Here is a 10,802-nt window from a genome sequence, read left to right as displayed (position 1 = left end):
ATTGCAAGCAAGCTGCCGGCCGTCGCCATCGCCGCCCCCTCATGCGAGTGGACCTGCCCGGAGTGGTGGGCAGCGCGCCATCCCGCTGTCTCCCGACATGGTTTGGAGGCTGGCGGAGGGCTTCCTCCTCCCCCAGCCCCGCAAGCTCCCAGGGCGATGCCAAAGCTGCGCGCAGCTTCGGCATGGCTCTGGGTCCCGTTCTGGGGGAGGGGGAAGCTCGGGCTTCCCCCGCCCCAGCCCCACGCCTGGCGGTGGGGGAATAATTTTTTTCCCCTTTATTCCCCCCCCCCGCCAATTTTTCCCGCGGCACACCAGGCAACGTATCGCGGCACACTAGTGTGCCGCGGAACACCGGTTGGGAAACACTGGTCTAGATCATTTATGAACAAGTAGAAAAGCCACAGGTCCCAATACTGATCTTGAGTGGACTCCGCTTTCTGCTCCTCTGCATTCAGAGAACTGTCCGTTTACTCTCTTGCTTCAGAAAGAGGGCTGCCTCCAACTGGGGAGGCGCATTTCTTCTAGGGGCACATTTCCGGGGTCCCCACGGTGCCCCCCAACCTGGCTCCACTCGGCCAGGGCAGCTGCATTTTGTTTCGCTGCAGGTGAACCTTCTCCCTGCAACTTGGGATCTTAAAGCAACTGTGATGGGGGGCAGAGGGGGCGCAGCTTCCCCACACTTGTGAAGGAGCCACGGGGGGGGGGGGGAAGGCAGGTATAATTGGGGGGGGGGGAGTAGTGTGGAGGAATGAGCGAGACGGAGCTTCTGGAGCCTGTGCTGCCCCCTCCCTGCCTGCTCCCTGAAACTTTCCTGAGCCTCTCCCCTTTTCATTTCAATGACTGGGGGTCCCGCACAGCCCTCAGGGCACCTCAGTATCTTGGGAGGGGGGAGCTATTTTGTTTGCTGAGGGCAGGGACACAATCCTGTCTCATTGCGGGGTGTCAAGCTTTTAGGTAAGCGGCTCAGGTGGAAAAGCACTGAGAAGGAAAAAATCCTGGGGTGCTGATTTCCTCCGCTGCCCAGCTCCCCAGGGGGCCACACCCCGCGGTCCCTCCAGGGTCAGCAGAGAATCCAGGCAAGTTAAAGGAGCAAAACAGCGGTCAGTAGACCTGATCTTTATTTGTAGCAACAAGGTTCATTCACACAAAGAGTAGGAACCCTGAGAAGATGGTTGCATGAACTTTTAAGACTTTTACCCCCTTTCTCATAATAAATTCTCCAACAACTTCATCAATACATGACATGGGGCTTTTTCGGGGGTTGTTGCTGTTGCCGTTTTGTATTTATATTTTAGATCTTCTTGTGATTCATGTGGAAATGGTTTAATTTTTCAATCCCAGCATTCCAAACTAACCCTAACGCCGTCTAGCATTTCCTAAAATTTACTCTTCTACTGTAATTACCATTATTATATTAATGTCATTGATACATGCGTATAAAACTTTAACTACAAACACCAAGACATTGCACTGAAACTTTCAATAAATGCGCATGCATGCACTTTCCAAGAGTCTCATTCAAGAGCCAGTGGGGTGCAGTGCTTAAGAGTTTTGGACTAGGAACTGGGAGACCTGGGTTCAAATCCCCACTCAGCCATGAAGCCCACTGGGTGATGGCTTCACAGCCCAACCTACCTAACAGGGTTGTTGTCAGGATTAAACAATGAGGGAGAGAATGACTTAAGACCACACTGAGCTTCAAAAGGCATCCAATAAATTTCACTAAGCAGAAAGGTAAGATTCTGTACTTAGGCAAGAAGAATTAGCTGCAGAAATATAAGATGGGAGATACTGGGCTTACCAGTAGTACATGTGGAAAAGACCTGGGGTCTTAGACTAACATGAGTCAACAGTATGATTCAGCAGCAAAAAAGGCTGTTATTCTAGCCTGCGTCCAAAGAAGTCAAGTGTCCAGATCAAGAGAAGTAACAGCCCCACTTTCTTCTACCTTCTTCAGACCACACCTGGAGTCCTGTGTCCAGTTCTGGGTGCCCCAATTTAAGAAGGATTTTGACAAGCTGGAAGGTGTGCAGGGGGGGGGGTGAGCAAGACAATTAAGCATTGGGAAACCAAGCCTTCTGAGGAACAGGAAGGACTATCACGTGGAAGATTGAACAAGCTTGTTTTCACCAGCTCTGGAGGCTGGGACCCAAACCAATGGCTTCAAATTATACATGCCCTTGGAAGGTTGTGGACTCTCCTTACTTGGAGGTTTGTAAGGAGAAGTTTGAAGGCAATGTGTCATGGAAGCTTTAGTTGATACGACCACAGGGTCTCCTACAGGTCTAAAATTCTATGATTCTCCCCTGTATGAATTCTTTGATGGGCCATGAGCTTGGTCCTCTTACCGAAGCTCTTTTCACATTCCAAGCACTGATAGGGTTTCTCCCCTGTGTGAATTCTTTGGTGGGAAGTGAGGTTGACTTTCTGGCGGAAATTCTTTCCACATTCCAAGCACTGATATGGTTTCTCACCACTGTGAATTATTTGATGGGAAGGGAGACCAGAGCTCACAGTGAAGCTCTTCCCACATTGGGAGCACTGATATGGTTTCTCACCACTGTGAATTCTTGGGTGTGCCATGAGATTGGCATGGTGACTAAAGGTCTTTCCACATTCCAAGCACTGATATCACTTCCCCCCGTGTGAATTCTTTGGTGGGAAGTGAGATCGGCTCTCTGGAGGAAACTCTTTCCACAATCCAATCATTGATAGGATTTCTCCCCGGTATGAATGCTTTGATGGGTAGCGAGATGGGCTCTTTTACAGAAGCTCTTTCCACGTTCCAAGCACTGTGAATTCTTTGGTGGGAAGTGAGATTGGCTCTATGGCAGTAACTCTTTCCACATTCCGAGCACTGATAGGGTTTCTCACCAGTGTGAATTCTTTGATGGGAAGTGAGATTTTGCTTCCGACTGAAGCTCTTCCCACATTCCAAGCACTGATAGGGTTTCTCACCACTGTGAATTCTTTGATGGGAAATGAGACTTGCCTTCTGACTGAAGCTGTTTCCACAATTCATGCATTGATAGGGTTTCTCCCCAGTATGAATTCTTTGGTGGGAAGCGAGACCGGAGCTCACAGTGAAACTCTTCCCACATTCCGAGCACTGATAGGGTTTCTCACCACTGTGAATCCTTTGATGGGCCGTGAGATTCGCCCTGTGATTAAAGCTCTTCCCACATTCCGAGCACTGATAGGGTTTCTCACCTGTATGAATTATGTGATGGGCTGTGAGATGGGTGCTCTGACTGAAGCTCTTTCCACACACTCGGCATTGAAATGGCTTCTCCCCCCTGTGAATTCTCTGGTGTTTATGGAAGGTTGTGCTTGTATTAAAGCTTTCCCTACAATCCAAGCCCTGATAGGGTTTCTCCCTGCTGTGAGTTATTTGATGTGAAATGAGATGTGCACTGTTACTGAAGCTCTTTCCACATTCCAAGTATTTCAGTGGGTCCTCCCCTGTGGGAATTATTTCCTGTGAAGTGAGGCTTTCATTCCAACAGAAAGTTTCCCCCCATTCAGAGAACTGAGAGGGTTTCTTCCCAATAGCATTTCTTTGGTGGGTAGTCGAATGGGAGCTGTGACTGAAGCTCTCTCCACACTCCAAGAGTGGCAATGGCTTCTCCACTGTGTGGATTCTGTCATGGGCGTCCTCGCTCTCAATTTCCAAATCATCACCACCTGCAGTGAAGAAATGGATTAGAGCTGCAGGAAGAAATGGAGTGCCACTGTATTTAATATTGATCTCTAACCCTTGTGATAGAGGAAGAATTCCATGCATCAACACTGCTGACCACACACTAGAGGTGGTCAGTGTTAGAAACAGAGATAGGACAGCTAGAACATAAAGAGGACCTTAAACGTAGGTTATGGGCTCAAAAATGTAATGTCCATATGCACTCTCTTATGACAAAAATACAAAGCTGAAAAGGAATGAACAGCAGCTAAAATAATATGTTCATTTTTCACATGGTCTAGTCCTTCCCCTGCCCATCCCCCTGATTTTGAAAGGAGGTCTCTCCTTCAGTCTTCAGAGAGTAGCTGGAAGTGGGGAGGCAGAAAAAGATCCATCTTTCCTTCCACTCTGCAGTTTTAATCCGAAATCCTAGGTGCAGTTCTGCACTCAGAGCTCAGAAACTACTCGCGGCTATGGCATTCCCTGTTGCAAAATGTGCCTAGAACCATGCGAGTTTCAGACACTGGAGGTGGTGGATGATTGTGCCTACCTAAGAAACCAACAACCTCTTCACTGATGCTGACAGGATAAGGGTACTGGTGAGGCAGTTACGGCAACGGCTCACCTCTCCAAAAGAGTACAGTGGTACCTCTGGTTAAGAACTTAATTCGTTCTGGGGGTCTCTTCTTAACCTGAAACTGTTCTTAACCTGAGGTATCACTTTAGCTAATGAGGCCTCCCGTTGACGCCGTGCCGCTGCTGCATGATTTCTGTTCTCATCCTGAAGCAAAGTTCTTAACCCGAGGTACTATTTCTGGATCAGCGTAGTCTGTAACCTGAAGCGTCTGGAACCTGAAGCGTCTGGAACCCAAGGGACCACTGTATGGGAGAATGGGATGCTAACCATTCAATACCAAGATGAAGGTCTATCAGGATTGTGTGTTGAGCAAGCTGCTTTGTGAAGTGAATTGTGGACAATTACAACCATCTGAAACAACCCCTCAATGCCTTCCACAAGCTCTGTCAGGAGCTTACAAGGGCAATACAAGGCAGGACAGTGTCAAACAAAGATGTGCTTTCCTAACCTCAAATTCCCAGCATGTTCCCACTCCATTCTCAGCAAGGTCTATGCTGATTTCATCATGTCCAAGGTCAAAACATGCTGATAGCCCTCCATTTAAGGTGAGTTTAGGGGGTATTAGAATCCCAGATGCTGCAAGTGGCCCTGTAGAGCTCCCTCAAAACCAGGGAGGCTTATCACAGAGAGAGATGCATGGAATTTCCAAAGAGAGATTAGGATCCAAAAGGGAGCCTTACTGAGAGAGGCCACGATCCCGTGATTCTCCTCCATGACTTCCTTATGCAGAGCTCTCTGGTCTGGATCCAGCAACGCCCACTCCTCATCTGTGAAATGGACAGCGACATCTTCAAAGCACACTGGACCCTAAGAGAGAAAGGAAAAGGTCCTCTTTAGAGAGCACTAAGGTGGTCTGCTACACATTGCTCTGTTTCTTTCTGCTCATTAAATGGTCTTTTGTTTTGATGGGATCGTCCTGCTGCAGATTTTAATTTGGGTGCTCTTTTTAATGTCTTAGTGGAATTCTTGTGTGATTTAGTGATGGACATTAATCTTAGTGTAAATGGGTAGAACTCTACATTGTGTTCTTAAAATCCTTCTGTCTGTGCCAGATGGAAGGATCCCCTCTCTGCTCCCCATGTGATGTTCTTGGGGGGAGGAGACCCTTCTGATGCCCTAAAGACAACTTTAAGAAGTGCATGGGGGGAGGAGAAGGGGGGAAAGCCCCATTGTGCAACTGATGTGACGGGATAGGTGAATCCTGGGAACTGTTTTTTGTAGCCTTGATGAACTGCTTAGAAGTCTATTTTAGCATTCAATGATAACTCTAGAAATAAAACGACAATGACTTATGAATGATCTTATTGACCTTCAGAAGGTGAGTTAAGGCAAGGTGGCTGTTCCTTATTCTCAGCACATTAAGCTTCTCAAATGGCATTCCCAGCCTCTTGGCTTCTGTCTAGGCTGCCCTTGACAAAGACACCTTAAGAGAAGCTTGGACAGAAGCCAAGAGGAGGAGAGAGATTCTTTGGGGGCCAGAGGCACCCTGACTGCCCCACCCCTCAGCCCCCTTCCCCACAGGGCTCCCTCCCTCTACCTGAGCTGCTTCCACAGCCGTTGCTTCTCCTTCACCACCAGGAATAGATGGAAGAGGAGGTCTTGCTGGCATCATCTGGTCACCTGCAAGAGACAGAGGTAAGTGGGAAGCCAGGAGTGCAGCTGCTCTCCAAAAAGTCTCACCTTCTGAGTGCATCTGGACATTTGGACCCATTTCATAATTTAGTTGGGTTAAAAAATACATCTCCCTTCCTTGGTGCTCTTGGTGTCTTCCTCCTTCCCCCCCGAAAAAAGATGACAAGAACCCATGGATTCATTTTGATATCCACAGAAAGGGACCAAACGGAGAATGGACTCCTTCCTTACCCAGCAGCCTCTCTCTGGTGTCCAGCGGAGTCCTTTTAGTCTCAGAGGAATCTGGGCCCATTTCTGCAAACAGATCCTGCCTCTGAAATAGCAACAAAGATTCAAAACATAAAATATGAAGAAGAGTTAGAAAAGGAATGACAGAGGCAAAAACTGAAGGGCAATCTGATAGCATTCAATGGCTGCTTTCCAAAAAAGGATGGTATATTAATACAGTGGTACCCCGCAAGACGAACGCCTCGCAAGACGGAAAACCCGCTAGACGAAAGGGTTTTCCATTTTGGAGGCACTTCGCAAAACGAATTTCCCTATGGGCTTGCTTCGCAAGACGAAAGCCCATAGGGAAATCTCCGGGACAGTGGGGAAGCGCAGTGCGTCTTCCTCACTGTCCTCGGACCTCCTTCCGCCGCCCGGCTTCGGAACGATGCTCCGAAGCTGGTTCGGAGCATCGTTCCGAAGCCGGGCGGCGGGGCGGGAACTCCTCCTCCCGCCGCCCAGCTTTGGAACGATGCTCCGAAGCCGGGAGGCGGGCGGGGACGCCTTCTCCCGCCGCCCGGCTTCAGATGGCTTTCCTGAAGACTTGGGGTGGGAGGGGGGTTTTCCTTCCCACTGCCAACATTCAGAATGCTGTTCTGAATGTTGGCGGTGGGGAGGAAAAACCCTCCTCCCACGCAAGCCCCGGGAACAGAGGGAAAGTGCTGCGCGCCTTCCCCTCTGTTCCCGTACCTGTCCTGAAGGCTTGCGGTGGGGAGAAAAGCCCTTCTCCGCACCGCCAGCCTGGCAAGCGGTTTCCCTAGGAACGCATTAATTGATTTTCAATGCATTCCTATGGGAAACCGTGCATCGCAAGACGAAAAACCCGCAAGACGAAGAGACTTGCGGAACGAATTAATTTCGTCTTGCGAGGCACCACTGTAGTGAATTTTCAGATATTGTCACTCATGTTCGGAGCCCCTTTGGAGTATCCAGAGAAAAGTCTCTCTCACCTGCTGCTCTGCCTGTTTTCTCTCCTCTGCCTGACTCAGGAGGAAACCTTCGGCCAGGGCCACTGCTTGGGAACTGGTCTCTGCTCTGCATTCCCTCACCCAGGTCTCCATCTCCGGTGGAAGGACAGCCAGGAACTGCTCCAAGATCACCAGGTCCAGCATCTCAGCTTTTGTACGCCGTTCTGGCTTCAGCCATTGATGGTAAAGGCTGTAGAGTCGGCTGCAAACCTCTCGAGGTCCTTTGGCCTCCTGGAAGCAGAACTGCCTGAACTGCTGGCTCTGAGCCTCTGAGCGGAGAGTGTCCTCCTCACCCAGGATCTTCTGCACAGTTTCCCCCCAGAATCCCCCACTGCTCCCAGTTCTGATAGCATGGTCTCTTCCTGCTTCAGGGCCAGCTGAGTTTTTCTCATCCATCTGTGCTCTCAGGAAGCCTCCAAGAGAGATGAAGGAACCCCTTGCTCTTCTGCCAAGTTCTGTCTGTCCAAATTAGAGGTGCTAGGAAATACTACAAAGCAAAAACAGTGGTACCTCAGGTTACAGACGCTTCAGGTTACAGACGCTTCAGGTTACAGACTCCGCTAACCCAGAAATAGTACCTCGGGTTAAGAACTTTGCTTCAGGATGAGAACAGAAATTGCACTGCAGTGGCAGTGTGAGGCCCCATTAGCTAAAGTGGTACCTCAGGTTAAGAACAGTTTCAGGTCAAGAACGGACCTCCAGAACGAATTAAGTTCTTAACCCAAGTACCACTGTATATTGTTCTGTTACAAAACTGAAATATTGCCTGGAGGAGAAAAATGTTCCATGAGGAAGTATGTATGAGTCTTGGAAGAGCCAGCTCTGGACTGCACCACAACCCAGACTCTGAGGTTTCTTCAAAAAGGAGAAGGAGAAGTAAGTCTCCAACCTTCCTAGAGGGAAAGTGACCATGCAAAATGTGCAGGGAACTGTTGGTCTTTCTGAGAGATGAATCAGCCTGGTTGCTCCTGCCTTTCAGAGTTTTCAGTCAAGGAATGAAGTCAGAACTGTGATTGACAAGTGAGTCCATTGTACTGTGTTTATAGTTTGGGCACTGGGTTATAGTGGGGGTCCTAACCCAGGGTTTCTCAAGAGTTGCTCTCCTGCCCAACCCCACTTCAGGGCCCATCTATTCCCTTATTGGGCCAACCCCCTGAGGGCCAAGTGGGTGAGGCCAAATGACATGTGGGTGGGGTCAAAGGACAGCACTCAAAAGCAAATAAAGTGGGATTCACCTTTCTATGTGTGTAAAGTGTTTTCAACTGTTTTTATTGCTTTTTTAAAAAAATGTAATCTGCTCTTGGAAATTCAGATGACAGGCAGGGAACAAGCAGTAACGATGATGATGTTACATTGCTTAACACTCCCCCTCCCCAGTCATGAATACTTGCGGGCACTCCTGGGTCCATCATGGTTGCTTGAGGCTCAGGTGCCCATGTCCAGCTCGGGCTACTTCCCCACCCCACAGACCTTTCGGGACAGAGAGGACATGGCCCTGGTCCTCCCTGCTCTGCACCAGATGGGATGGTGGCAACGCTCTCTGTGTGGAACTGCCCTTGAAGGCGACTCCGCTATACATTCACAGCAACATCACCAAGCAATACTACTCAGCTCCTGAGGCCCACAGAGAGACTGGCTACTTTTCTAGGGAGAAGATGAATCCTGAGTTACAGCGACTCAGCAATTAGCTGTTAACCGTTAACAGCCAGCAGGCTTGAAAGATGTAGGCCTTACTGCTCCTGCTCTCAAGAACCTTTGTCTCATGACAGCCTCCTATGGGGGAGACAGAGCAGAGGAGCCCCCCATCACCCTCTCCTCCTCCTCCTCCTCCACGGATCGGCCTCCTCCTCTCTGAACATCACCTTGATTGTGCTAACAGAGAAATCTGAGGGCTCCCTTGGACAAAAAACAAGGACACCAGCCAGGAATACCGGAGCAAACAGCAGCCAGTCGGCTTGGTCTTGATTGAAGACTGTCGCCACAGGACTCCCACCTGCCACAAGGGGGAACAAGATGGAAGCCCCAAACAAAAGAGAACCCAAACTTTTATTAGCGGGTGGCGCTGTAGTCTAAACCACAGAGCCTAGGGCTTGCCAATCGGAAGATTGGCGGTTCGAATCTCCGTGACGGGGTGAGCTCCCGTTGCTCAGTCCCTGCTCCTGCCAACCTAGCAGTTCGAAAGCACGTCAAAGTGCAAGTAGATAAATAGGTACTGCTGTGGCGAGAAGGTAAATGGCGTTTCCGTGCGCTGCTCTGGTTCGCCAGAAGCGGCATAGTCATGCTGACCACATGACCCGGAAACTGTCTGCAGACAAACGTCGGCTGCCAATAAAGCGAGATGAGCACTGCAACCCAAAGGCGTCCGCAACTGGACCTAACAGTCAGGGATCCCTTTACCCTTTACCTTTAATCCCCATGTTACATCCCCCCAAACTACATCACTAATACATTCATGGTTACATCATTAAAGGGGAGGTCTGGTGGCAGCAATCTGAGCATCCTGGACTCTGCCCCATGGTTCCCCTTGCTCTCCACCAAACACCCATCAAGTGAAAAAAAGGAGATATTTACATTTCCCTGTTTCCCAGCCAAGTTGTCTTCATCTGGGTTTGGTATTTCTGGAATGGCTACCTGTCTGGCACTCGGGTATCAGGATGCCAGGGATTATCACTTGGGCAGAGGGGCTGCTGAGTAGCTGAGCTCACATGTTCTGAAGTTTCCCCAGTGAGCCAGTACATAGATACATTTATCAGTGAATTCTTACATTTCGTATTGTGCAGCAAAGGCCCTTTGAATAGGCAGGAAGAAACTGTGATGAAGTGTTTTGTGGGGACAAATCACAAAAGTCACAAAAGTGATTGTGCTGATTTTGGTAGTGGGCTGCATGTGCATGATATCTGCTGGAGGGGCAACACCCCCCAACCTATACATCAATTCCTGCAACCACTGGTGGCCTCTGCCTCTTGTGGGAGGGAGTTCCACAGGTTTTACTCTGCCCTGCAAGAGGAAGCGCTTTCTCTTCTCTGCCCTCCGTCTTCTTTTCTTGCACAGGCGAGATTTTAGGGACCAGGGTATATTTCATGTCCAAATGTTTCCATCCGCGGACAACCTCTGTTATACAAGGGGACTGATCCATACATCTGAATGGGGTTTCTCTACATGCATTTCCCCGCTCCTGGACCCAAGGGGTCAGCAGCGCATCCATGAAATGGAAGAGCCGAGCTGCCACCCTCCTGCGACCCTCCGCGCCCTGACTTGCCCCCCTCTCGCCATGCAGCGCTGGGACCCCCGCTCTCCCCATGGGCCCTATCCTGGGAGAGAGGAGACTCACCGGATCCCAGCAGGCGCCCCCAGGCAGCCTCTGCAGAGCCGAACCAACGGGACCCCCACACGCCCGACTTCTTGCAGGAAAGGGAGGGATTGGGCTTTCGCTTTGGAGGACCTGCCCCCCCCCCCGTCTTACTTTCCCATCTAGGAATCCAGCTTGTTTCCGTTTAACCCTTGGCAAGCCGAGCGCACCCAACTCACGCCTTTCCCTCTCTCGAGAGCCGGAGCATCGCCCACCAATGGCATCCCGAGAAGGCGGAGCAGGAGAGGCTTATGGATTACTTCTGGCAAC

General features: G+C 50.0%; 1 protein-coding gene and 1 pseudogene across 8 annotated transcripts in view; one reads left to right on the top strand and one right to left on the bottom strand.

Moving 5' to 3' along the window:
- Nucleotides 1-10,802, top strand: part of LOC144324923 (uncharacterized) — a 78,036-nt pseudogene that overhangs the window by 31,161 nt on the left and 36,073 nt on the right. The window lies entirely within an intron of this gene.
- LOC114605730 (uncharacterized) lies at nt 1,082-10,643 on the bottom strand. Of its 7 annotated transcripts, none has more exons than XM_077935536.1 (7): nt 10,515-10,599; nt 9,046-9,176; nt 7,166-7,670; nt 6,180-6,261; nt 5,854-5,936; nt 4,997-5,123; nt 1,082-3,684 (listed from the first exon to the last, which is right to left on the bottom strand). In XM_077935536.1, exons 3-7 carry the CDS (start codon nt 7,577-7,579, stop codon nt 2,600-2,602), a joined length of 1,791 nt encoding a protein of 596 aa, XP_077791662.1. In that variant the 5' UTR covers nt 7,580-7,670; nt 9,046-9,176; nt 10,515-10,599; the 3' UTR covers nt 1,082-2,599. The 7 variants fall into 7 exon arrangements, with proteins under 7 accessions (XP_077791662.1, XP_077791661.1, XP_077791663.1 ...); XM_077935535.1 differs by having other exon boundaries at nt 7,166-7,672; nt 9,119-9,176; XM_077935537.1 differs by lacking the exon at nt 10,515-10,599 and adding an exon at nt 9,755-10,490 and having other exon boundaries at nt 7,166-7,672; nt 9,119-9,176.

This window comes from Podarcis muralis, chromosome 10 (genome assembly GCF_964188315.1).
Source record: "Podarcis muralis chromosome 10, rPodMur119.hap1.1, whole genome shotgun sequence".
NCBI classification, from domain to species: Eukaryota; Metazoa; Chordata; class Lepidosauria; order Squamata; family Lacertidae; genus Podarcis; species Podarcis muralis.
Note: the sequence above shows the minus strand (reverse complement) of the source record. Positions and strands in the feature narration are given on the sequence as shown.

What these genes read in the sequence shown, in the direction of transcription:
- LOC114605730 (XM_077935534.1), bottom strand. Translation starts at nt 7,579, where the DNA reads ATGGATGAGAAAAACTCAGCTGGCCCTGAAGCAGGAAGAGACCATGCT. An exon ending in GAAAACAGGCAGAGCAGCAG is followed by an intron (nt 6,262 to 7,165) that starts GTGAGAGAGACT and finishes TTGCTATTTCAG; the next exon opens with AGGCAGGATCTGTTTGCAGA. An exon ending in CGGGATCGTGGCCTCTCTCA is followed by an intron (nt 3,685 to 4,996) that starts GTAAGGCTCCCT and finishes TCTTCACTGCAG; the next exon opens with GTGGTGATGATTTGGAAATT.